The following is a 27529-nucleotide window of genomic DNA, read 5'->3' as shown; positions in this document are numbered from 1 at the left end:
CAAAGAAACATAGATACTCTTTGAGGGACTTTAATTGTCCAAATCATCTTCCATAGAGGACTTCAATGACCACTATTGATTCCATAGAGAGTATTATAAGCTGAGCGAATGGTAAAATTACCCTTAGAACTCCACTTCCATGACAAGGAGTCAGTATTTGCAGTAACATTAGAAAGGCAAACTGGCTGAATAAATTGCAAAATATTATCCGGAAGTAAATCTTTCAAAACATCCCAATTCCAACCCGTTAATGGAGACCAAAAATGCCGTACACTTACAGTAGCCATCGAGTCATCAATGGGAATCAAAGCAAATTGGGCAAGAGGCCCTATGGAAAGCCAGGAATCGAACCAAAAATTCGTAGAGGATCCATTTCTAACATCCACCATAAGACCATCCTTAATACTCCTATAACCTTTACAAAAAGCTTTCCAAATATGAGATGAGGAAGCTGCAGCATTAGGGGTCCATTTGGATCTGCCCTGTAAGTATTTTTTAATGAAACACTTAGTCCAAAGGCAATCATCATTCTCCATAGCCCGCCAAGCCAATTTTCCCAAAAGAGCTTTATTCATAGTAGAAAAGTTACGAATCCCCAAGCCTCCATGATCTCTAGGACGTTTTAAAATATCCCAAGCAACTAAGTGAACTTTAAGGGATTGATTACTACCTTGCCAAATGAAGTCTCTGCACACTTGTTCCATTTCCTTGCAAAGCGAAACCGGCAGCAAGTTACATTGCATAGGGTATATAGGCAAAGAAGAGAGCACAGATTTCACCAAAGTAGTATGACCCGCCATGGATAAGGTTTTAGCCCTCCAACCCTCAAGTCTTTTTTTCATGCCGTCCAGAATATAGCGGAAAGTGCCCTTATTAATACGTTCATGCACAGTGGGAACCCCCAAATAACTCCCCAAATCCTTTGTTAAAGTGAAACCGCAAAAGCTAGCCAGAGAAGTAGCCAAAGAGGCAAATACGTTGGGAGAGACATAAAGGCTAGACTTTGTAATATTAACCTTCTGCCCTGAAACAGCCGAGAAAACTTCCAAAATAGCCATAATATGTTGAAGCTGCTCCAAACTTACTTCAGCGAATAAAACCATGTCATCAGCAAACATCAGATGAGAGATAAGGGGCCCCGCCTAGATAGAGGAATCGGCTTCCAAGACCCATCCCGGACAGATTGTTGGATAAGAGAAGCCAAATATTCAATACACATGACAAACAAGTACGGCGACAACCCATCACCTTGCCGAATACCCCTGGAAGGAAAAAACTTATCTGAGCTAGAGCCATTCCACAAAATAGACATGGAGGTAGAGGTGACACATTTTAAAATGTTTTCAATCCAAGAATATGAGAAACCATATTCCTTAAGGACCCACCTAATAAACTCCCAGTTGAGACGGTCATAAGCCTTTTCAAGGTCAATTTTCAAAGTCATGTAACCTGTAGATCCTTTAGTTGTCTTCATAGAATGGATAGTTTCCTGAAATACCATAACATTGTCAATAATTTGCCTTCCAGGAACAAAACTGAATTGCTCGGGACCAATCAAATCTGGCAGAACAAGTTTAAGACGATTGACCATCACTTTCGTGATTAGTTTATAAAGGACATTACATAAACTAATCGGACGAAATTGTGATGGTTTCTCAGGAAATTATTTTTTATTATTTGATTGTAATATTAAAAATAAAAAATATTAATAAATTTATGTATACAAATTTAAGTAGTGTTAATAAAATTTTTAAAATCTATAAAATAACTTTTCTTTTGAAAAAAATTAATTTTTTTAAAAAAATAAGTTAATGATTTACTGAAGTTGTTGGATTTTTTTTAAATTTTAATTAATTACTTTTATTAATGAAAATATTTTATTTTTGAGAAAATTTTATTTACTTGACAAAAATGAGTATGTTTGAGCTCTAAATTAAAAAAAAAAAAAGTGTCTTTTAGTCAAATGTATATTTTTTTTTTCTTACCTAAACTTCTAAAAATTTAATAGATAAAATAAATTTTCGGGAGATAAAAAGAATCTTTCGTTACGGAAAGAAACATAATCTATTATGGGAAATCGATCATTTCTAGCATATATGCACAATATATTAAAGGATTATTATAATATAAAATTTTTTTTAAAACAAAAAATATCATGTACATATTTTTTATAAGAATATAAAAAAATTACTAATTTGAAAGTTTCTATATATACATTTAAATTACTGAATTTTTTTAAAGAATCTTTCTTTTCATCTCTGTTGACTCTTTTTTTTTTTTTTTTTTTTTTTAACTCCAGTCTCTTTTGGTTCTTTTATCTATAGATGTGTGCTTATATGCGAGAGCATCCGTTAATTTGCTTTTTTATTTGTTCTGTTTATTTTTTTTTTCCTTTGTATATTAGTGTTCTCTTTCATAAGTTTTTGTATTGGTTGAAGAAGATAGAGACTTTGTTGCGGGTCTAAAGCTTTACGATTGTTCTAAAGCTTTCTCACGCGTTCATTTATTTAGCTTGGTCACAGTATCACTCTTAGTTTGACTTTTAAGTCCTTTATAATCTTTGAGAGTTTGAGCTCTATTCAACCGTCCATTAAAATATCTAGATGCTTTATTCCCTCCTCTCTCATTGTGCCTTTTTTATATTCCTGATCGACTTCTCGTGCAGCTTGTAATTAATGTAGCTTTCTATCATTTTATTTTTTGCTGGTTCAGTTTTATTGGTTTTGGGAAGAAGACCAATCGGCATACTCATGTGATGGATGGTTTCTTCATATTCAAAATCTCCTCCTTTTGAATATGAGTTTCGAATAACTTAGAATTATGTTATTAGTTTATTATTCTTTAGTTATGGACTAGACTATTTTTTTAGAGTTAGGAGTTTTTTTTTGGATTTCTTGATTCAGAGAATGTTTTTCATATTTTTTTATTTTAGATTTATATTATATTTTGCTTGTCTAAATAAATTATATTTATCGAAAAAAAAAACACAAGAATGACGGCTAAAAAAATATATTTTTAAATATATTAATTAAAAATAATAATAAAATGAGATTTCACTTAATTAAAAATATTTTAAAATTAAATTTAATAAATTTTAATCATAATAATATTGAAGGATCCATATTTCCAATATGTTCTTATAATAACGTCTAAAATAATGTTTTTAAAAGTTTTAATCCTCATACAACATCGTTAAATTAATAAGTATGTAATTTCATTTGCTGGGCTCAAATTGAACTAACCTATTATTTACCTTGTGATCAAAAAAATTGATAAAAGTTTAACTTAATTGATTTTGAAAAAAAAAAATAAGTATTTAATTTTTTATTCCAAAAATAGAAATTATGTTTAATTATATAAAAATTCATTTACATTTTCTTTCAAATATTTGATGCTCAACGGCATTGGTTTCACTGACAAAACGCGGTCGTTTGCATATCGAAGAAGGAAAGAAAGAAAAAGCAAAACGCCGTCGTGCTAAGGCCAATTATTGCATCCACTACCACTGCTTATCTTCTGATCTTCTCCCACAGTCGGACTCCAATGTGCTAAACAACCTGTAAAAACTAATTTGGGAAAGTACACACAAAACTAGTGTTGTTTCATTAGTTTTTTTTTTCAAGATTAATTATCAATTTATATTAAAATATTTCTTCATATATTAATAAAAAATTATAATTTTTAAACGCAGTTAAAAAAATGATTCTGATTTAAATAAAAAATTTTATTTGAAAATAAAATAAAATTTTAAATTTTTATCTTATTTCTCATTTATTTTTAATGAGAAAAAAAATTATTTCGTTACAAAAAGAAAAAATAAAAAATAGTTTAATAATTTTTAAAATGTCTGGATTGATTTTTTAATAAGTAATATTTATGAATTAAATAGTAAATTTTTTTATTTTTTATTATTTGTTAACTCCCGTGCCGTACCAAATATTATTTTCACACAACTTACATTAAAATCAAGAAATTGAAACCACTTTTGTGTAGTTTCCTCTTTTAATTTTAACAGATTCACGCTATTCAGTTCCTTCCCTTCCCTTCCTTCGCGATGGAAATGGATTCCCTCCCTAACGGCAACGCCGCCGCATCCATCCCAGCTGGCACAACCAGAATTAGTCCCACCCACACAACGCCGTCCTCCAAACTGACACAACTGACGGAATCGTTAAAGCTGGAGCATCAGTTCTTGCGAGTTCCCTTCGAGCACTACAAGAAAACAATCCGAGCGAACCACCGAACCGTCGAGAAGGAAGTCTCCTCTGTCATCGCCGGAGTCAGTGACGCTGCCGATTCCGATATGTCCAAAGACGACGCTTTTCAACATCTTACCTCTCTCGTTTCTAGATTGCAGGGACTCAAAAGAAAGGTATCCAAAGGAAAACCAATAGGGAAAAATCCAAATCCGACGCCGTATGACCCTGTGATTTCATGTTTTACTGAAGAATTGTTATTTACAGCCAATCTGAGAGCAATTCAAATCTTCAACTGATATACTAGCAGAAGTTGATTCTTAAGACTTTTTCCCTTGAAAGTAGAAAACTTGATAGAATTTTGGGTATTAGATCAAAATCTCAGTGTAATTCAAGAAATTTTCATTTTGATTTTTATTTTTTAATTTTGGTGTGTTTGTGAATGGAATTGAATATTTTGATGATCTGGTTACTGAGCAAACCTACTGGATCTACGTGTAGTGATTAGTGTGTGTTTTGGCAATGTAGCTGGAAGAGGGAAGTCGAACAGAGCACTTGCAAGCGCAAAGGTGCCGAGCTCGTCTCGACCATTTAGAATCAGTAGATGCAGAGAATTTTTCAGAATGGAGCAACACACGTTTGAAGCGGATTCTTGTGGACTACATGCTGCGAATGTCATACTATGACACTGGATTGAAGCTAGCTGAAAGCAGCAATATGTTGGTAATTTTGATTGAAAAATTTAGATCTGAGCTACTGTATAGTGATTTAAGTGGATGTTTTTGTGGCGTGCTTTCAAAATTTTACTAGTTCTACTCTAGTTTGACAGATTTTGATAAAGATATTGTTTAATCGCATACTCACAGTATAGTAATGTGTGTAGTAATCACATTCCTTTCATGTAAACTACTTAAGTTCGCTGCTAGAGTTGTTTTCTGTCAATTTCCATTGAAACAATAGTACCATTCAATCATATTAAGATCTCATTGAATTGCATTTTGTTTTGCAATTTATGCTTTTTCTTTGTAATAGTTGAAGATTGGAGTTTATTTTGATAGTATATGAGATCATTCTTTCTTTCCCTCCTTAGCTCTGAGCCACTGTATAGTGATAGCAAGTTGTATGCAGGACCTTGTTGATATTGATGTATTCCAAGAAGCAAGAAAGGTTATTGATGCTCTTCAAAATAGGGAGGTGGCTCCTGCTCTAGCCTGGTGTGCTGACAACAAATCACGGTTGAAAAAATCAAAGGTACCAACAAATCATTTCTTAAGTGTCCTTAATTGTGGGGATTCCAGCTATTTCTCTTTTTATTATGTCTTAACTTGAGCAACTAATAAAATAATGTCTCAAATAGGAATAAATTTTTTAATTTAAATAATTTAGCAGACTTGAGTTCGGGCAAGAGGTTGCATTTAAATAATTTAAACTTCTAGGTGGAATATTAGTCTTACAGATGCAAATAGTGCTAATTGTATGTTCAGTTTATGCATTTGCTCATGCTCTAGTGATAGTCTGGTGGAAGGATATGTAAAAGAACTTGCAAGTGATAGTGATGAACAAATTCTTGTCTTTGGACAAATTTTGCTTTATCAAACAACTTAACATGTTAGTTTGATTTGAATATTGAAAAAATATACTCCATCCGTCCCATAATTTTTGTCTACTTACTTTTTCACATATATTGAGAAATGCAATTTTTTTTATTAACTTTTCAATTTTACCCCTCTTAAATATATTAAATTTTATTAAATACTAAGAGATGTTTTGAGAGATTTCTTAGAAATAAGATAAAATTAAATAGGGTTATAATAGTCAATTTATATGTTATTATAGTCTAAAAAAGAAAAGTGAACAATAATTTTGGGACAACTAAAAAGAGGAAAGATGGACAAAAATTATGGGAAAGAGGGAGTAATATTCTTCCCATTCTCCTGATTAGTGTCTTTTCCTTGTTCCCTTATATACCATGTGTTGTGAATCGAATTTTCAATGTCAATGGAGGATTTTTTTTTTTCCTTGCCTTAACATATGCAGAAATGTTGCCTGAGGTATGTTTGCATGGCATCCTTTTAAGTAATTGGGTATGCTTTTTATACTAATTTTAGAAAGCAGTTGTCCATGAAATGTAATCAATATGCCATACACTGATTATACTGTTACTTTCATAACCATTTTGACATCATTCAACACCATTCCCTGCACTTTCTTCATCTATAAGCAGTAAAGCTCTAGTGAGCTTTAAGTTGTACCATAAACATTTATCTATTCTTTAATGCCTTTCTTTGAAATTTATGAGAGAAATGGAGAACCTCCATTGGTTCTAATCTTTCTCAATTCATTTTTTCTTTCTCAGAGCAAATTTGAATTCCAGTTGCGACTTCAAGAGTTCATAGAGTTGGTACGAGCTGAAAACAACATGCGTGCCATCGCATATGCGCGGAAATATCTTGCTCCATGGGGAGCTACCCATATGAAAGAATTGCAGCGAGTCATGGCAACATTGGCTTTTAAGAGTCACACTGAATGTGCAACATACAAGGTAACTTTATAAATATGAATGACAGTTATGTGATCACGGCATATAGATGTAGTTCAGTTATGTGATCGCATGTTTTGTCTGTGTTTGAGGCTTCTTTTTTTAGTATAGAAAAACCTTAATGCCTGCCTTTTCTCTTTATACCCCTCACAGAGGTTGAACTATATTTTGTAATGGTATTACTCAATGCTTACGGGCTTGTTTCTCATGCCTTAAACTAAAATGAGGGAAAATATGTATCAAAAGTGTTCTGAGAGCTTCTTATTGGGGACTTAACATCTGTCACAAGAATATTATTTACGACTCCTCATTTAAAGAAACCAGCTTTTAGTGCTTAAGATGGTTTTGACTATTTATTTTCATGTTCTTTTAATCCTTGTTCAAAGAAGGTTTTTCTTTTTTCCATTACTTTCCAATTATACCCACATTAAAGACATTAAGTTTTATTAAATATTAAGAGATATTTTGAGAAGTTTCTTGAAAATAAGATAAAATTAAATAGGACTATAATAGTCAATTTATATGTTAGTATAGTGTAAAAAAGTGGAAAATAATTTTGAGACAATTAAAAAAAAGGAAAGATAAACAAAATTTATGAAACAGAGGGAGTAGATGATACTCATAAAGGCACCATAAACTGAACTCTTAACCATAGTAACAAAATCAAATTCCAAAGGAACTCCAAAACAACCCAAACAGCAGTTTTCTAAATTTCTTTATGAATGTTTAATCCTATAATTTGCAGTCTACATCAACATAACTTTTTTGGAAATTCAGGTGTCTGCGCATTGAGAACTCTACATCTTCTTACCTGTGGCTTTATCTGACCTCTTTGGCTTGCTATGGTTGTGTTGTGCCTCAAGGCTTTAGAAATAGCTGATTGATTGACTTAGACATGTTTTTTTTCCTGCACCTTTATTTTAGGTTTTTGTCAGGAGTTAAGTTCTTCCCCATGTTCTTGGTTTTTTTTTTCAGGAGTTAAGTTCTTCCCCATATGTTAACTCTTTTTGTTTTCCAAATTTCCTTTATTGAAACCTAGAGTATTGGTTTTGTTTTTCTTCTCTTTTCTTTTTTCCTGTTCACTGCATTGAAAGTGAACTTGGATTTGTTCTCAAGGAAAAAATTTCTGTTCAATTTATTTTTCCAACTACTTTAGATCTGCTCATTCTTGATTACAATGTTAGTACATTATTTTTTTGGTTGTAGTTGAATAGTTCTTTTTGGTTTGAAATGTTCTCATTTCCTGGAAGGATTTTACATCTTCAATGCTTGTTTTACACCCAATTGTGTAAAGGAAACTTAGTTTCTTATTGGAATCTTTAGTTTGTCCTTACAAGCAACCATTATGCTTTTCTTCTTTGACAGCAGCTCCATCAGAGACTTGGTTTCATTTTTGGAAAGTTGATGTCCTATGTTTTGCTTTCCAGGTTTTATTTGAACCAAAACAGTGGGACTACCTGGTGGACCAATTTAAACAAGAATTCTGCAGGTTATATGGCATGACCCTTGAGCCTTTGCTGAATATTTATTTACAGGCAGGCTTATCTGCGCTGAAAACTCCGTATCCAATATTCTTTGACTTGTTCAGAGAGTATGACTATGTTGCTTTCTCTCATGTTACTGCTTTGCGTAATTTCTGACTAATCCTTGAGACATGTTTGCTGCCTGCTTCTTGTTAGCAGTTGGCTTTTTGCTACTGATGATCATTGAGTTCGTTATATATTATCTATACGTGTTAGGCTGGTTCTAGCATCTTCGATATCTTCTTTTTAGTGAAAGTAGTAACTATTCAAAGTCACAGATATATATTTCTAGGTAAGTCGAGTAAACTGCTTGCATCTAAATGAAAAAATAAATGGAGGATAAATATGTGAGTCAAAGATGGATATTTTGGTTTTCTTAAGGTTTCGCATATAACATGTATACTCTACTAACAAATATTTGGTATTTCATTCTGGCTTGTAATTGTATGATATGATCAACCTGAGTGTAACAACTTCATTCTGGTACCTGTTCTTATAACATAATCCATGCCGTGTGTCTAACTGAGGTTACTGATGTACTTGGTATCCAAGAAAGTGCCCTTTCTTTTTTCTTTTGTACCTTGACTATTTTAGATACTGTTATGAGGATGATTGCACAAAGGAGGACCCGCTTTCACAGGAGAGCTTCCGGAAATTGGCATTGCCTTTGCCATATTCAAAGCAGCACCATTCAAAACTTGTCTGCTACATAACTAAAGAGCTGATGGACACAGAGAATCCACCACAAGTCTTGCCCAACGGCTATGTCTACAGCGCTAAGGTTGAGTTATTCTATTAGTGAATGAGGGATGTGTGTGTGGTTTGATTCGTCTGACATCCTTTTTTCTGCCCTACAGGCGCTTGAAGAAATGGCCAAGAAAAACAATGGTAAAATAACCTGTCCTAGGACTGGATTTGTCTGCAATTATTCTGAGGTGGTAAAGGCTTATATATCATAATCTGCGTGTCTACAAATTGAATTACTCAAATACTTTTTATTTTAAGTTGGGCTCTGAAGTCATCTGTGAATACTAGTGATAACATAGAGAAATTGCGGCCGAACCGTTGGCATCAGTGTCATAACTTGCCATTATGTACATATGCAGAAAGTTCAAACTTGTTCTAAGTGTTGTTGTTCACTTGTTTCTTTTAAATTGTGAATAAAGAAAACTCGAAGTGGATTCATTTTCAATTGAAGAGTACTAGACAGATTGCTGGAACTTCCAAGGTCTAAAAAGCCAGAGAAGCAGCACCATCTCCTCGAGCAATCCAATAGGCGAGATCAGACGGAGGAATACAAAGAACGGAGGGCTCTTCCACACCTGATGATGTTGCACGGTTGAAAAGTCTGTCCAAATGACAAGTCCCCAAGTAAGTCATCTTCAACCTTAGGATAACCATAGGGTAAATAAAGATTGAGAGCTAAACGAGTTGCGGTGCCACTATGAGCCTTGGAGAAATTTCATAATAAACTGTTATATATACGACAGTCATATCATAACTATTGATTATAGTGGATCTAAAAGTCACCATAATTAGCGGTTAATATATAACAACGACGATTCAAAATCACTATTAATGCAGCATGGCTTAGTTGCATGGTCGCTATTAATGTAGCTTAAAGTATATTGATTCTAGGAGATATGTCATCCCCAAAGAGAAACCTTCTCACTTTATCAACTCTTATCGAACAAAAGTAATACAATCTTTGACAACAGAAAAAAAGCTCAAATATTTGATAGTAGTTGGTGACCGACTAAATATCGTAACTTATTATATGATAATTTTATATAATTAAAATTATTTATCTTTTATAATTAAAGAAATTTTTAGATTATATTAAAATTGTTAATTTTTTTTTATATTAAAATTATTATAATGAGTTTAATTATTATCTTAGAATATTAATTGTATAAATTTAAACTTATTATTTAATAATTTAATATGACTATAATTATTTTAATATTTTTAATTAAAAATTAATTTATTAATATTTTAGTTATATTATCATTTATTATCTTATAATTTTAATATCTGAATTTTTTTAGTATTCATGTATATTTTAAAATACATATTTATTTACTAATTTTAAATTAATTTTGATAATAACAATTATTTTTACTTTAAAAATAAAATATAATTGTTATAATTAAAAGATTAACACATTATCTAATAATTTTATATTATCAAAATTATTATTTTAAATTTTGTTATAATTAATTAATATTTAATTTTAATTTTGGATATAATTTTTAATAATTAGAAGAATTGTTTATTATCGAATAATTTAATATTTATAAAATTTTTATATTATATTATCTTTTATGATTATTGAATATTTAAATGTAAATCTAATAATACGTTACATAATTATTATTTTAATATTTTAATTAATATTTAAACTTATTATTTTAATAATTTTATTAAAAAATTAATTTAAATATTATCAAAATTATTAATTTTTAATAATTATTCTACATAATTATCAAATAAAATTAATTAAACTCATGAATAAAAAAATTTAAAATATACATTAATTTTAAATGATAAATATCTAAAATCATTTTAAAAAATTATTTAAATAATAAAATAATTATCATTTTAGAGTTTTTTTTTTTTGAAATGGGATCATTTTAGAGTTCAAAAGCAATTGTAAATATATTATTTTTCATAATTACTATATGATAATTATTTTAATATTTTTAATTAATATTTAAATTTATTATTTTAATAATCTTATCTAAAAAAATTAATTTAAATACTACCAAAATTATTAATTTTTAATAATTATTCTACAAAATTATCAAATAGAATTGACTAAATTTATAAATAAAAAACTTAAACATACATTAGTTTTAAATAATGAATATCTAAAATCATTTTAAGAAATTATTTAAATAATAAAATAATTATCATTTTAAAAATTTAAAAGCAATTGTAAATATATCATTTTTTTATAATTATTTAATATTTAAATGTAAATCTGATATTACGTTATATGATAATGATTTTAATATTTTTAATTAATATTTAAATTTATTATTTTAATAATCTTATCTAAAAAAATTAATTTAAATATTAATTTTTAATAATTATCCCACATAATTATCAAATAAAATTAATTAAACTCATAAATAAAAAATTTAAACATACATTTAAAATAAACATCTAAAACCATTTTAAAAAATTATTTAAATAATAAAACATTTATCATTTTAAAATTTAAAAGCAATTGTAAATATATTATTTTTCTTTAACATTTAATGTAAATCTAATAATACGTTATATGATAATTATTTTAATATTTTTAATTAATATTTAAACTTATTATTTTAATAATTTTATCTAAAAAAATTGATTTAAACATTATCAAAGTTATTAATATTTAATAATTATCCTACATAATTATTAAATAAAATTAATTAAACATATAAATAAAAAATTTAAATATATATTAATTTTAAATGATAAATATCTAGATCTAATTTAAAAAATAAATTATATAATAAAACAATTATCATTTTTAAATTTAAATTTAATTATAAATAATTAAATAATATAAAAGTATAATTGAGAATTCTATTATTTTCTCCCTTCCTACTTGTATATATAGTATAAATTCTTTTAATAATTGAAACGTTGCATGTATTAATATTAATTAAATACTTTATATATTATTAATTTTATATAAAAAATCATAAATATTACATGAAAATGTGTAATATTGTTTCAAAAGGATGAAATATCACATAAGCAACATGATAAAGAATTATCATAAGTTTTAATAAGCTGCAGTTAAATTTGTAAAAAACTTTTCTTATGGCACAATATATATATATATAGAAAAAAAAAGCCTCAAATGGCAAAACAACCCCACAATATACACCCGTAAGTCACCTCTCTCCCATTCACCTGGGAATAATTTCCGCCACAAAAATATATTCCAATAGAAAAAAATACAACATTATTAGAAAAAGAAAAGAAGAAAAATAAAGAGCCTTATCCAAAATAAAACATTTTCAAAGAAGAACACCCGTCAATGGCAGCGCTATCGCCACCATCTCTGCAACTCTCAACGGCGCCGTTTCCTTCTCCACGGCTCTTCTTTCAACCCAAATTCAAACCCCACCTCTCCTTCACCATCCGTGCCGCCACTGACGATGATAACCAAACTGAAACTGGACCCCAACCTCAACCCGAATCCGATGACGAACCATTTGAGTCTCGTTTGTCAAAGGTCCGACTCCGTTATCGGAGTGGAACAGGGAAAAAAGCGGAGGTCAGAAAATCCAAAAAAGGGGTATCCAAATCTGGATCCGGATCTGGAATGTATCTGCCACCGGTGCCATTAAAGGAGGCGTCGTCGGGCGGAGTGAAAGTGGAGTTCGGGTTTAGCCAGTATAGCGAACGAGTAAACGGGAGGATAGCGATTTTGGGGTTAACGGCGTTGATATTGGTGGAGCTGGCGACGGGTAAGGGCGTGATAAATTATCACACGCCGGCGATTGTTTTAATTCAGGTTTATTTTGTAGCGGCGGTTTCAGCTCTGTACATTAAGTACGAAAAGGAGAAGGTTAGTGTTTGGCCTGAATCTTCACCGTCGAAAGAGTGATGTAAGGTTAGCTTATGGGAATTGTTTCTGAAAATTCCTGTTTGGATTTTGTTGAAATTTCATCAACTGGTAAATTGGTTCATCCATAGCTCTCCATTTGAATGTGAATGCCATTATGAGTTTTAGACAGAGTACAATGATGACCATGGGAAAATAATTATTTAGTCTTTAGTCTTCGTACAAACCCTAACATCACTAAAATGAGATTGTGGTGATTTTGTTGCATTGTTTGAGCATAGCCATTCACTTACTTTGCTTGATAGTTCCATTTCTATTGTTAGACCGGTGATTTGCCACTAGCCATTGGAGCATACCTTTCTGTTGTTGCTTGTCTAACCCATCTTGATGTCCTTAATTATCCACTCTTCTGCCGAGGGATTCAAGTCCCATGAGCTTCTTGCCATTTCCGTTCCGCTGCCAACTCAAATCTTTGCAAATTACTTGCAACTTGTGTATTTGATCCTAGAATCGTCGGTTTTGTCAAAGATAAAACCCTGCTGTCTCTTGCTTCAAATTGTCCTCGTCATAATTTCCCTTCATCTTTTTCCCATTGATTCCTTATCCGATGCTAGAGGTGACCTGGATGATGATTTTGCTCTTGCAGACATGTTTGTTGGATTGCCTGCCATTACTTGAAGTATCAGTCCTTATTAATCCTTACCGCAATTCTTTTTCCAGACCTAAAGGTAACATTCATCGACATACACTCCCATCCACCGGTTCTACTAATAGAAGTGTAAGACATTTTCACTCCTTAAAAGAAAATGGAGATTTCTCAAAAATGAGAGGTGAAGCCCTTAACCCTTACTCCATTACAGTACAAGGGGAAGGGATGAGATGGTATTAATACAACAAAGACCAAGTATATTTATAGATTAAATTTTTTTTTTAAAATAAGCGACAATTTACAATTTCAAAACTTTATTAAATATTTTATTACTTGTTTATGAAATATTTTTAAACATGAATTAGATTTATTTTCAAGGATGAATTCCAAAATTGTTTAGATAATGTTATTGTTAACATGTTGATTGCGTTAAAAACTTAATTAAAAATATGTTAAAAAAATTATAAAAGAATCAATGTATTTAACAGAATTAAAATTAAAAATATTTTAATAAATTTCTGGAAACACTTTGCTAAGGGCTTTTGAAATCAATTTAAAAGTTTTAAATAAGATCTTCACTTTGTTTCTACTATTTTTTAAATTTATAAATTAGTTTATAAGCTAAAAAGAGAGAAACTTAATTACTAAAGCTATTTTAATTAAATAAGTTATTATATTGTATTTATTAAAATTTAAAATTTCACTATTTAATAATTTTAATAATAAATATATTTACTAACAAATATATCGATTAGTTACTAACCACTTGTAAATATTTTAACAACACAGATAGTAACTTAAACTTTTAAAGTTTTTATAAGGTTCAAATAGTTTATAAATCTAATTTTTATAAATTAAGTTAAATACCCGTTTTGGTACATATAAGAATAAATTTATAATAGGAAAAAGACCACAAGTAAAACTAGCCATTATTTGATTTAAAATATTAAATTAGAACTGAAACTAATTCAATTTATATCAAAGTCAAACAAAATTAAGTCAATGAGAACTCGGATAATTACTGTTATATTCCCATTGTCTTTATAATATAGGAATTACATTAAAATATTTTTATATTTTTATTTTGTTAAAAAAAATATTCATCAATTTTTATTTATTTTTATCATTAAATTTATTTTAAATAATTAAAATATTTCAATAGTTTTAATATTACATTAAAATACTCATATTTTTATTGTATTAACTAAAAATAATATTTATTAGTTTTTATTTAAAAATATTTTTTTTATATAAATTTAATTTAAATTAAAAAATAATATTTATTACTAAAAAAATATTATTTCAAATCAATACTTATTTGATTTTTGAATAAATATACAGAATTGATAAAAAAAAAAAATGAAATTAGACTTAGTTGACCTTAAATAAAATATAGGAGCTTAATCAAACTTATTTTTTAAAATTTTTGTACTCTCAATTATCCTACTCATAAAAAAAATTATAATAAATAAGACTAAAAAAAGAAAAAAAGAAAAATTTATAATAAATAAGTGACAGCGTGAATAATCGCAGATTAATGAGTAGTGGCGGAGTGATTAATTATTTATATTATGATGAATTTTAATTAATAGGTATTTTAACCTTCAAATTTGATCAAAACTAAAACAAACCAGAAGTATATAGCGACCAAGACTTTGACTTAAAAAGCCCTGCAATTCGATTCTTATTCCCCCTGACGTTGATTTCAACCAGAAACTAACCCATGCCATGAAAGCTAGGCATTCATTATTCATGAATAAAGCAGAGTTTTTACACCACAAGAAAATAAAATGAAAGTTAATTGTCATTAATGAAAGATACACAAAGCTATTTGTTCTTATTTTCTTGCCTCTAGAGTAACATTTAACAAGTTCCGCATTCCCCAGCAAAAAAGAATGAATCATTGTTCAGGAAAAAAAAAAAAGTAAAGGAAGAATCTAAATCACATGATGTTATGGTAGTAGTTGCTTGCTGCTCAATCCCTTAAAAAGGTTAAAAAAAATCTAAGCATTGCATTCCTATGGGAACTTGGTGCGCTCTATTTTTGTATTGTTTTCTTTGCCAGTGATCTATCCTTGCTAAAGTTAACAGGCCTGACCTCTCAGTTTCACTTCAGCAAAGAATCCTAATTCTTCCGAATCTACATCATATTGTGGAAGACTGCATGATTTTCTTACTAATGCAATCAAATACAATTACAGACAATAATATTGACTACAAGGATGCACGTGTCAAGAAATCATTAACAGCCAAACTAGCATCTCCATGGGACACAGCATCGTCAGGTTCCGGAATATAAAGACTAGAAGACGAAGCCTGCACATAACATATTCCACAACAAACAAATTTTAATCCTGACAGCAACTAACTTCAGAAACTTGGATCTTGTAAGGAACAAAATAAACAGAACATGCCTTCCCTCCTCTGTCACACACTCGCAAAGTGAATTATATAACAAAAAGGGTCAAGTGAAGGTACCTTTGTATCAAGCTGCATCTCTCTATTACTATCTACAGTGAGACATGCACCATGTGCTTTCAACCATTCTATGGATTCCTCTAATCCAACGGGGTCCTTCTCGCCATTTCCTTCACCGATACTGGAGAAGCCCAATACCTCTGCAATGTATGAAACAGGTACCGTAGGGCGATATGACCGGGACATGCAGGTTACAGCCTTATACCGCATCTTTTCAACATAAAGATCTGCAGAGATTCAAAAGTTACAAACTTACACGCGTGGGGTGGAGGGGTGGGGGGAAGATGAAGGGTAGTTAAAATAAATGTATACCCACCCATAAGGCATGTGTTCATGTTAGGAGCCATCTTGTAAAGTCTAAAGAACATAACATAGTTTCCTGAGGTGACAGCTGCACGAACTGCAAGAGCATGTTTAACAGCTTTATCTTTCTTTGCTTCCTCTGTTAATCTGTCAACTCAACATAAAATTTATGTTATTTTAAGCAGCAACTTATGTACGAGGAACAGATCTGATTCTATAAATCTAGAATCAACACATTATAATTAACTACTGCATGCATTATTGGATACACACCAAGTAAGATGTACTCTATGTAGGCAAAGGAAATTCCAAGAGAACATGCAGTTTGGATAAAATTTTAACTATTACTCCAAATCTCACACGAAGACTTGTAGACTTTGCTTAGTTAGCTAGCATAGCTCAAATTTCATTTGAATTCGCATTCAGATGTGTTCTGATGACAGACCTTACATCTGTAATAACATAATCAGCACAATATCTGGCACATTAAATATTCAAATTTCCTTTCTGTCATCACCTATTTCCTCACATCTAAAAGGTTTAAAAACTAGTTGACACCTTACAGGAAACTTTTCAGGATACTGAAACAGCTGGCAATTTTTAACAACGTTACCATCCCACCTTTTCTTATGTTGGGCTAAAGGATTGAAGAGGTATTGACCTATCACATCAGTTTTCCTTTTCAGCTGAATTCAACTGTTGTCTCTTTTCACTTCTACATTTTGTTTGGCTCGATTTGTGGACTGGGTCTAACTCAGATTGGTCTAAATGCACGTTATTAGTCACTAGGACTTGGCTTACAAGTAGCTTGGCCCAAGCAATAGACTTGTAATGTGTCCAACTCCAAGCACCAAGAAGGCATATTGTTACGGTCTCGGGTTATGGATCGCGGCACAGGTCTGCCTACTATGCTTACAGTAAAATCAGTGTCCAATCTTGGTTTTCCTTTATTATTTCCTCACCCAATTGTTGTTGTTGTTGTGAGCTCAATAAAGGGTGGAGGGAGAGTTCAGATCTCAATTTAGATGAAATGCATCGGCTTACTTTATTTCTGATTTTCCAGCAATATATATAAGGAATAGTGTTACTATTTAATACAATTCTACTAAGATGGGAATCTTAAAGAATAAGAAAACCAAGAGATAAGATAAAACACTCTAATCCTAAAACAAAGGATAAAGCAATCTAATCCTAAAATAAAACAAATACTTAGCAATCTAATCCTAAAATAAATTACATAGTAAAAAAGAGTCCATAACACATATATACAACAAAAACACAAGTAACCAAGCCTTAATCCCAAACTAGCTTGGATCAGCTATATGAACCCTTGCTGGCATTTGTGTTTTCATCAAGGTTCCTTAGCATTCAGCTCATACCCTTTTGCGGCATACTGGGACACAATCAGCGACAAAGCAGAATCAAAACTTTTATTTTTCCAAGAAAGGTTCTCATATCAAGTCTTTCAGCACTTAGAGTGGAACTGCAACTCTCTCTGGGCTATGTGCATGACCATGTACAGTGTTTATTCTACAATTTGTGCGCTTGTGATCTCAGATAATTAATCAAAAAACCATATGTTGGAGTTTGACTTAAAATGGAGGTAAGTATAAAAAATTGTGGTTGAATAATGAACATATTATAATGTTTGTTAAAGCATACTAAGTTTGTTTAGTTGAGAAACAATTTTGATACTTAGAAATGTAATCTATGTGTTATGCATTTTCTGTTGTCCTTTTATTTTCAGAACATGGAAATATGCAATAGAACTTATGTTGGAGTTGTTTGTTTAGAAACAGAGATAACTATTAAAAATCATGGTTGAATAATGTATATTGATCTCTCTTAAAGCATATTAAGTTTGTTTGATCAATTGAGATTTCTTTACTTCCTAATTATGCTGGAAATTTTCAAGTTTAAGTGTCTTACATTCTCCCATTTCCCTTTTATTTTCAGAAAATGGAAATATGAAATAGAACTTATGTTGGAGTTGTTTTGTTTAAAAATGGTTATTAAAAATAGTGGTTGAATAATGAACATCTTGATCTCTCTTTAAGTTGTTTGGTTTCATCGAGATTTCTTTACTTCCTAGTTATGTTGGAAATTTCAAGTTTGTATAACAATAGTATTTGGAAATGCATGTGTTCATTTATTGTTAATAATTTTACAAAAAAAAAAAAAAAAAAAAAGAGAAGAATTTTACTTATAATTATTGACTGTATATTTATAATGACACTCATGAAAACAAAAAACTTAATTTATCAAATTAATTTTCATCCATGTTTTTTGAAACCTGCCGAACAAATAGGCTTACGTCTACTTGAAGAATAAAATCATCACTCACAAAAATTCCCCTCATTTCAAGGTATAGCAACCATAAGTTGAAGTACATTCATGCAGCAACTTAACCCCCAAAAAAAAGAGCCAGCTTGATGTGTTTCAAATATTAATAATAAAAGGTGTGGAATATGAGGAAATTTTCTGAAAGGTCTTAAAAGGTGCAAAATGGTTTACAGAAATGATGTAGGATAGGTTGAAAACTCGGTTCACTGATCCTTGACAGTTGACATTTTATGAAAGCTAAAAACTAAACATGAAAAAACATCGAAATAACAAGATGCTTTGGAGCCAAAACTATATCCAAAACTAGTTGATTCTTTGTATAATGTTGCACAGCTGTTAATAATAGGAAAAATATCAGGTCATTAATTTAAGTATCAAACACATCTATGATGCATGTGGGAAAAATTAACATGCACACAGCCAGGTTAGAACTTCAGGATCAAGAAATTGTGTGGTAAAGGGGAATTCAAGCAAGAATATATATCAAACATCATTATAACAAAAACCATAGTTCTGCAAGTTTCACTAACCTTGACATTGATGAGACAAGATCTCTGTTGTTGTTAGAGTGCAAAATAACACAAAGTAAGTTGTAAGCTGCAAACTCCATATGGCATCCTTCAATTCCTTCGGCGTAGAGGGTTTTTAACTGTGACTGGCACTGAAACAAAGAAAATAAACCAAATATAAGCATCAATATTAATCATATTTACTACATACTCAACATATTATATGATTATAATGGGAAAAAACTGCCAAACTTTTTTTGGATTCTTTCCGAGCTTTTCAATGTGTCCCATGTTCATACTATTTACGATTCCAAACTGTAATTATAATGATCCAAATTCCAACCTTGTAAATCATTAACATGCAAGCATCAGTTATTTACACACTTTTCCAACAATATTTTCAACACAGCTTCAGAAAATATAGCAATTAAATATTTTCAACAGAGCTTTTTTGGGTCTTGAATAAAGCATACAAACGTAGTTCTTCACATATACATTCCCCTACTAGCAGCAGTGTCACATTGACAGTGACGACTATTTCCAGCACTTAAATTGGAAATTGACTCACAGGAACAGCACCATGGACCCATGGATGCATAAGCAATGCAACAAAACAGAAGTTTAGAAAGAGGAAGAGGAAAACAAAAGGATTTTCAGCCATAGCATAAAACCACTAACCTGATTATACTCAGGCAAGTCCCCTACTTCCATTGCCAACCGAGCATGAGTTTCATACACCTGAAATGAATAAAATATTAGTGCAAACTATGAAAGGTAATTATTCTCATGTATATACAGAGTACAGACACTATAACTAAACACAAATACAGCTTTCATCAAAAAGATCATAAAGCTTTGAAATTAAAGCATCAAGCCATCAACACACCTTAACTGTTAGGTGATTTCGTATTCTCTGTACAGTTAGATCTTGGCGAATGGACTTCAACTGATCACACTTGTAAAGGTAGTTCTTCTGAGAACTTTGAATCATTAGCAGAGCTTTCTCTAGCACTTCTTCTGGCCTCACCTGTAAAACAATGCAGATTTTAACCAAAATAATTGTATTTCTCATACAGTTCATTTGTTTCTTCCACTTGCAATCTATATGAATATATTTTGAAGACATTGGATAATTACAGTAGAAGGATCAGGTGCAGAGGTGAGTCGTAAATATCGTTTCTCAATTTCTTGGCAGGTGCCTTTAACAGTTAGTGCATCCCAGTCAATGTCTTCAACAGCCCTGCTACCACCATCATCGAAGTTTTTGCTAAGCATCAAGGTGCTAGCCCGTTTATTGTACAGGTTTCCAACTCCAGCATTTTTCGGTTTGAAGTAATTAATTTCCGATCGATGTGCTTTCTCAAAACGCTTAGAGCGATTTTCACGTTTCTTTTTTTCTTCAGGTGAATTTGCAAGTGCTATTGCACCAGAATAGTAAGCTGTTAAACTTTGTTCCTTATCACTATCACTTGATGCATCACCATTTTCAGCAGTATTAAAGGCATCAGCAATACGCTGCTTCTTAAGTGGCCTCTGGCCACTCTTAATCAGAGTTTTCTGCTCTGTTAAAGAGAACTTGAGATCACTGGAAGCATCAACCTTGCTCTCAGCATTCCCAATTAAAGACTGTAAAGCAAAACAAGGTCACAAGACCAAAACCAGATCTAAAAAAAACAATATTATTTGTCCGCGAGACAAAAGCCAGAAGTGGAAGCGATTATTTATCTACAGACTATAAGAACTAAATATGAGAAGAGGAGGAGGATGGGGAAATAAAAATGTATACCTTTCTATCCCAACTGCCAAATTTTACATTATCATTACTGACAGAAACAGGTTTTTCAACCAACTTCTCCTCAGGTAAAGGCTCCCACCTACTTTTGGATCGTTTGCTAGGGCTCTTTATGTACTTCGGTAATGAAGCAACATGAGTCAAAGATTGTGAGCTCCTGTATCCAAGAAAAATGTCACAAATTTGTATTTCTGGAATCAGAACATCTCTGTATCATATCATCCATCCTAATAATCGCAAAGTGGTCAACAGAGCCCAGATTACAGGAATCAAACCAACAAGAATGAAGAGAGAAAGACATATAATAATAAGCTATAGACAGAGAGAGAATAGATACTCCTTGTTGGCAAAATCAGGGTTCGGTAAGGGAAAAAGAGGTTCAGTATCCCAGTCTCGAGTGTGAAGTGTATCATCAGCAGTTGCCTTAGTAATAATCTAGGCAAAAAATAAAATAAAATAAAATTAAAAAAGAGATAAGAGGAACACTTGAAATAAGTGGCAACAAAATCAAAATAACACGCTACAAAGCAAGATTAAAAAGAAATTGTACATGATGTGTGCATCAGAATTCTGTTAGTGAACATCAATAAAATAAACATGAGTAAAAAGCAAAGAAAGAGATGGTTTCCAAAAACATTTAGTATTTGGTGAAACTACAACCCCTAAATGTTCCCATGTCTTGAACATTTAGTATCAATTTGAATTTATGACTACCTATATACAATCTATGACTATGTTTATCAGCTGATAAAAACCTCCTGTTGCTTTTGGACTATGTACAGCAATCCACTTCCAGGTATAGTGTCCATGGGAGTCTAGCTGTCATGCCTAAAATCTCATGCACTACTCAAAGAGCCTTAACTACACTACAAACATCCCTATGATCTAATATCATCCAGCTATTTAACTGCCTAGCTAATCTTGGTTAAACTCAGGCTATTTCACCTAGTTTTACTCATTCTGGCCATTTATGAACCCAGACATCTAGCTTGAATCCAGCCTTGCAAGGTCCTACATCATGCAAGCAACAAGTGGGAGGGGGATGCTGGAGTACAAGAACACCTTGACAAGTCCATAACACCTCCAAAATGTTAATTCTCAATTATATGATGTAAAAAATTCTGAAAAATATTGTTCATTCGCATAAGATTCAAATTTGCATATAGTGTCTTACATTTTCAGTTGAAATTTTCCATATCTTTTAATGTCTGTGTGCATGTCCGCATCAAGTCCTAATTAAAACAAGTATTAATTCATTGGTCCATGCTAAAAAGATGATGATGATTTAACTCTTCTTACTGTTTTACTTTTGGTTTGTATGACCCTTGAATAGTCTAATTACTGAAAAGCAAATAAAGTTAAAGAGTGCAAAAAATAAAACAAAAAAGGAGAGGAGAAGGGAAGAAATAAATGCAGTTTAAGGGGAAAAATAAGAAATGCCTGCTGGCTGACTAATCAAAAGATTCAAAAAGGTAACAAGATTCAATCCCACATCCTTATAAATAAAAGGATATGGCCTCTCCTGATATAAAAAATGACCAAAACAAGACATCTATAATGCAAATGCAAATCCTATAACATCCATTATGAAAGGACGGCACGTGTCTGTAGCTAAACAAGATGTTTCACATGTTGTATGGACAGGCTGATAAAGAACATCCATGAGGGAAGGTCAATTAACTCTTCAGTCTAAGAAAAATCTAGTCAAGAAATGCAAAGTCGATTAAACAAAATATAAGTTTTGAATTAAAAAACTGGCAAAAGTTTCTCTCTTGAAGCAAGTATTTAGTAGATCTGAAGGGCAGTGAGTGGATGGGATACATGATTGTGAATATAATAGGTTTTATTCTTAATAAAGATCAATCTTAGCTAGTTGCGAAACTGGTGTGGATCATTACAGAATGTAAGACATTATGAATTTGAATCGAAGTTGGGATGAGTTCCTAGTTTTATTCATAAGGTTAGGGTAAACACCATGAGATCATGCCAAGGAGGAAAAGGATACAGATAGAAAAAGGTAAATCAAAGAAATAATTTCAAACTAAGAAGTTAAGAACTGATAATCAGGAAAGCTTATACGACTATAGAAATCACCTCCTTCATAACAGCCTGACATGATGCCATTTGTGGATCACTTTTACAGTGATCTTGACAACGTTTCAAAGCTCTTTCAACATAAAGGCGTAGTGAATTGGGGAACATGCCAGGCTGCAAGCAACAAGAGAGTTACTGAAGGCTGCATAAATCAAATAATCAGGGAGGAAAAATTTATAATGGAGACTATTGTTGTTAACATTGCAAGTTGACTTTTCCAATTTTGCTAGTTATAATCATATAAAGCGATCAAAACTTTAACATAAAATCATTTTTTTGCAAATAGTGAAATAAACACAATTTTTGAGTTCACGATTACACAACTTTAAATATTTGAAAATTCAAATTTTAAAAAACTACCTTCTAATTCATCAAGTCACTGCCATTTGTTTACTCTAACAGAGATTCTAGATTTTTAAGTTTTTAAATATAATGAATACTATTTATGCCACTTGAAATTATGTTATATTGTTACTATCATAAATAAGAGCTAATTTCTATATATTATTCATCACTGTGTGTCCGTGTCTGCGAGTGCGCGCATTGTTAAATAATTTTAGTGTTTGATTTAAATTAAAAAGCTTACATATAAGCTCTTATGCATATAGATATCTTTAAGGTTATTTTGTATGGTTCTTAAAATCTTATGATTTTCAGGTCAAGTTTATACACCCCACTGATTGTAGTTTAAAAAAGAAAGTTTGACAACCTTGATTAGACTATAAAAGTAGGACAGATGAAGTAGATGTGTAGGTCCCATGGAAGTACATCATCCAAGAGTGTCAAGCAACATAGGATATGCACCTCAATCCTAGGACAACTCCTTCACAAAAGAACTTGTGAAAGCTAACTATCAAAAAGGAAAAATTGCATAAAATAACCATACCTTCAGAATGGAATCAGCCGCATCATTAGATGACACTTTGTCATTTGGCTTTGGCATTGAGACAGCAATATAAGCAGGTTTTGCTGCTCCTGCACTGGTTGCAGAGCTATCCTTGTCGGTTTTTGACAAACCCAAAGCCAAATTTGATGCAATTCTGGGATTTGTTGGAATCTGCAATTTGCTAAACCTCCGTGTATCTGGTGATGGGACTGTTTGCACAGGAGTTTGGTAATTCTGGAGCACCTGATGAGCAGGAGCATATTGTGAATTAGGACCTTGATGAACAGTCTTTTGTTGTTCCTCAAAATTAGCATAAGAAGTTTTTGAATCCAAAGATTTTTGAAAGTGTGGTTGCATATGACTAGCATGATGATTTTGAAAAGAACTTGGCGCCCCTTGTTTCCAGTAGCTAGTGTGAGCAACACTAGCAGCTGCACCACCCTGACAAGGAAACCAGAGCAAGATGAATTTAGTAGACTAACCAAATTCTAAAATATGTAATAAACCAAAGGTGATAAAAAGCACAGGTCATAATAAAAACAAATAAGAATCCAAAAAGTTAATAGTAAGAAAGCTGCAGCTTCAGATAAAGGAAAACATGCTAAATGATCTCCAACAAAACTAGTAATGTAATGCTAAGTTATGATATCTCACAAATTCATAATTTAGAACAATAAAAGGCATTAGGATAAATACCAATGATATCAAAATAGTTCACACAACAATAGGGAATATAATTTTTGAAGCACAATAGTGTTACTATAAATTCAATTCCTTTAATTTTACACTACAAAAGAACATGCCAAAAATCCTTTTTCAAAATGCAGAAAAACTAAAGGATGAGGACATCTGACTCTTCAAAATTTTGGATGAAGAGAAGTAGCAAACCTGCAAAGATAACTCAGATGAAGCGGGTTCTGGCCTCCAAGATGGGGTAAAAGATGACGGAGGCTGACTGCTGGAAGTAGGGTAACCAGCAGTGACACCTGGAACTGAATTCACCTGGTTAGATGCACTAGGAACAGACAAGTGTTCCGTCCCAGGAGCACAAGTAACTTCTGTTTGATTGTAATAATCTGCCCATTGTTTGTATTGTTGTTGGTAATTTACTGAAGTTGCAGCTGCAGTACCAGATGCATAAGCACTTGATGTGTCAGCAACGTAATTTGAGTACTGATGAGTGGTATAGCTTGCATAATTGCCATCACTCCACAAAGTAGTCTGATTACTGTATCCATTACTTGGGTAAGCTCCAGCTGTCTGATAATCACCAGGATTGTAATAAGTGGCTGGATAACTTGGAGTCCCAGCATAAGACCCTGTATTCTGAAATGAGGAAAGAGGCTGATAAGGAGCACCTGTGTTTTGATATGCTCCTACAGGCTGAGAGTATGAATGGTTAGGTTGCTGCTGAGAGTATGAATGGTTAGGTTGTTGTTGATAGCCATTATAGTAACCTGGATATCCTGTGCTTGCATAACCATATGGATCTGTAGGATTTGAGTACGATGCATAGCTACTATAGTCCTGTGAGGCAGTTGCAGTTCCCAATGTTGATGAACTAGAAAGAGATGTTGCATTCAATCCATGTGGAACACTTTTTGATGTTGACTCTTTTGGATGATCATGGTGATAGGTGGATTCTGTGGAGAGATTATCTACCCTATGCATGGTCCATGAAGTAGCTTCAGACCCAGTTGTTGGTGGAAGATGCGAAGAAGACTGTGGTTGGCTTGTATCAACAACATATCGACCCTACAGAGAGAAATGAAAAAATTAGGTCTTGTTGAAGTATCAGAAAGGTCAGGTGAAATTTCAAAGCAATCAAAGAAACATTCTCAACTACAGATAGAATAAAAGCCATAAAGCAGTTAGAGAGAGAGCGAGAGATTAATAACTAACAACCAATTCACAGCAGCAAGTTTGGTATGGAGCACACTCTCTGAGAAAGTCTTTAGACACCAATGTAGATTGTTAGATAGTTATTAATTTCTCTATTAATAGCATCATAATTAAACTTAAACCACTAAACTAGACTAACAAAGGGTTATATAGAATCAAAAGGCAGAATAATAAGAACTCATAGTTTCAAATTAATCCCTATTTAAATCTTTTCACTTTTCCATAAAGATAATTATGTCACATGAAACATTTAGTAGCATAGTAGTCTCAGCAACAGAAGCATATCATAAATCATAATTCACATGTTATCGCTTCAAGGCTTTAGTGAAAAGCTTCGATGCAATTTTGATTAAGAATGACATTCCTAAAGTAGCGAGAGAGAAATAGCAGTTCCTATTTCAAGAAAAAAAAAAAGCTATGACTCTTTAAGCTCTCTAAAGAGCTGCCCAGGGGAATTTAGGAAATACACTAGTTTACACTCCATGACTAAAAACTTTGTTCCTTGCAGCAGAAATAACAAATTTTTAAGCCTTGCGCTCCATCATGCTCCCATCATCAGTCACAATACCTGAACTAGATTCCCTTATCTAATTATCAAAATTACACGAAATATGTCCTGACCTTGGTTGCACACTACTTTCACAACAAAAATCACATAACATTGGTGATAACATCCAACACCCTAGAAAATCTGGAAAAAATTTTCAAGGCAGAAAGTTTCATTACGAATGCAATATAAGCACCAACAATGTCAATAGTCTAAAAACTGAAAGAAATTTTCAAAAAAAAGCTATTAGAATCCGCTCTGAAGAATGTATTCTATAGCTAAAATGAATTGTAAGTCATAACAGAACACAACACCCATCAAACAACTATGTCAACCACAACCAACCAACCCCCCACCCACCTAAAGGTCCTAAAAAGGAAAAAGATATCCTTCGAATCACATTCTCTATCTATGCTCACAGCATGAAGCAAATATTGAGAAGGCCAAAAATTCATTAACGCAGACACAGAACAACAACGCCAACACATTAGAACCAATATTATCTATTTCAAACAAGCAACAAAGCTGAACAACCACCACAAAGTTACAATAACTGTTTCTAACAAAATGATGAACAATAATTTATTCCCAACAAAATCAAACACAGACAGAAGAGCTATAGCTTAAGTTGATAAAAAGAGAGCTTAAGCAATAAGCCTTACCTCCAGCGAATTCGGGTCCACAGCAGATATAGTCTGCGTATTAGCTCCGTGATTCATCATTACATTAATAACCTAAATTCACAAAAAAAGTATGCTTATAATTAGTTTAAACACCAATTATTTCTTTCAATTACAAACCACAAAAACCCTAATCAAACAAACAACAATAAGAACAATTCCAACCTTCAATCGAAGAACACCAACTCTAAAACTGCAATTCAGAAAAAGAATGGAAAGATCGGGAAACGAAGAGGGGAAATTAGCAGAGAAGAAAAAATTGAGATCAAACACCAAAGAAAAAACAAAAAAATCAAAATTAAAATCAATCAAATAAAATAAAAGTATGGGATTGTGAATGAATTAAGAAATACAAAGAAGAAGTAAAGGAAACTCAAAAAGAATCGGAAAGGAACAGAAATTGCAGAGAGGAGCAGCGAGCAAAGGAAGAGAAGGATGTGGATGTCAATGTCGGGTCGTGTTTGGGTCATGAAATGCCGGTAGAGAGCTATATTTTTTTTATTTTTTTTTTCAGTTTA

The 27529-nt window shown here is 31.9% G+C and overlaps 3 protein-coding genes across 5 annotated transcripts; 2 read left to right on the top strand and 1 right to left on the bottom strand.

The window, feature by feature from the left end:
- Window positions 1-3977: 3977 nt before the first annotated feature.
- Window positions 3978-9450, top strand: LOC110624714 (protein MAEA homolog). Its single transcript, XM_021769980.2, has 7 exons — window positions 3978-4372; window positions 4725-4919; window positions 5325-5447; window positions 6553-6738; window positions 8163-8296; window positions 8853-9039; window positions 9116-9450. The coding sequence occupies exons 1-7, from the start codon at window positions 4055-4057 to the stop codon at window positions 9215-9217; spliced, it is 1245 nt and encodes a 414-aa protein (XP_021625672.1). The 5' UTR covers window positions 3978-4054; the 3' UTR covers window positions 9218-9450.
- A 2689-nt stretch (window positions 9451-12139) lies between these two features.
- On the top strand, window positions 12140-12952 carry LOC110624715. Its single transcript, XM_021769981.2, has one exon. It carries the CDS (start codon window positions 12298-12300, stop codon window positions 12868-12870), a length of 573 nt encoding a protein of 190 aa, XP_021625673.1. The 5' UTR covers window positions 12140-12297; the 3' UTR covers window positions 12871-12952.
- A 2309-nt stretch (window positions 12953-15261) lies between these two features.
- On the bottom strand, window positions 15262-27529 carry LOC110624713 (SAC3 family protein A). 3 transcript variants are annotated; one of them, XM_021769976.2, is made up of 14 exons: window positions 27177-27527; window positions 26994-27065; window positions 24771-25637; window positions 23883-24323; window positions 22997-23110; window positions 21240-21337; window positions 20897-21059; window positions 20248-20736; window positions 19997-20137; window positions 19789-19848; window positions 19132-19262; window positions 16272-16405; window positions 15956-16182; window positions 15262-15793 (listed from the first exon to the last, which is right to left on the bottom strand). In XM_021769976.2, the coding sequence occupies exons 2-14, from the start codon at window positions 27051-27053 to the stop codon at window positions 15692-15694; spliced, it is 3027 nt and encodes a 1008-aa protein (XP_021625668.1). In that variant the 5' UTR covers window positions 27054-27065; window positions 27177-27527; the 3' UTR covers window positions 15262-15691. The 3 variants fall into 3 exon arrangements, with proteins under 3 accessions (XP_021625668.1, XP_021625669.1, XP_021625670.2); XM_021769977.2 differs by lacking the exon at window positions 22997-23110 and having other exon boundaries at window positions 27177-27529; XM_021769978.2 differs by lacking the exons at window positions 26994-27065; window positions 27177-27527 and having other exon boundaries at window positions 24771-25265; window positions 25340-25482.

Source organism: Manihot esculenta, chromosome 10 (assembly GCF_001659605.2).
Source record: "Manihot esculenta cultivar AM560-2 chromosome 10, M.esculenta_v8, whole genome shotgun sequence".
Taxonomy (NCBI): Eukaryota; Viridiplantae; Streptophyta; class Magnoliopsida; order Malpighiales; family Euphorbiaceae; genus Manihot; species Manihot esculenta.
This window is presented reverse-complemented; position numbering and strand designations above follow the sequence as displayed.

What these genes read in the sequence shown, in the direction of transcription:
- LOC110624714 (XM_021769980.2), top strand. Translation starts at nt 4,055, where the DNA reads ATGGAAATGGATTCCCTCCCTAACGGCAACGCCGCCGCATCCATCCCA. An exon ending in CTGAAAGCAGCAATATGTTG is followed by an intron (nt 4,920 to 5,324) that starts GTAATTTTGATT and finishes AGTTGTATGCAG; the next exon opens with GACCTTGTTGATATTGATGT. An exon ending in CACGGTTGAAAAAATCAAAG is followed by an intron (nt 5,448 to 6,552) that starts GTACCAACAAAT and finishes TTTCTTTCTCAG; the next exon opens with AGCAAATTTGAATTCCAGTT.
- LOC110624713 (XM_021769976.2), bottom strand. Translation starts at nt 27,053, where the DNA reads ATGATGAATCACGGAGCTAATACGCAGACTATATCTGCTGTGGACCCG. An exon ending in CTTGTCTCATCAATGTCAAG is followed by an intron (nt 16,406 to 19,131) that starts GTTAGTGAAACT and finishes TTGAGTTGACAG; the next exon opens with ATTAACAGAGGAAGCAAAGA. An exon ending in AGATGCAGCTTGATACAAAG is followed by an intron (nt 15,794 to 15,955) that starts GTACCTTCACTT and finishes TGTTATGTGCAG; the next exon opens with GCTTCGTCTTCTAGTCTTTA.
- LOC110624715 (XM_021769981.2), top strand. Translation starts at nt 12,298, where the DNA reads ATGGCAGCGCTATCGCCACCATCTCTGCAACTCTCAACGGCGCCGTTT.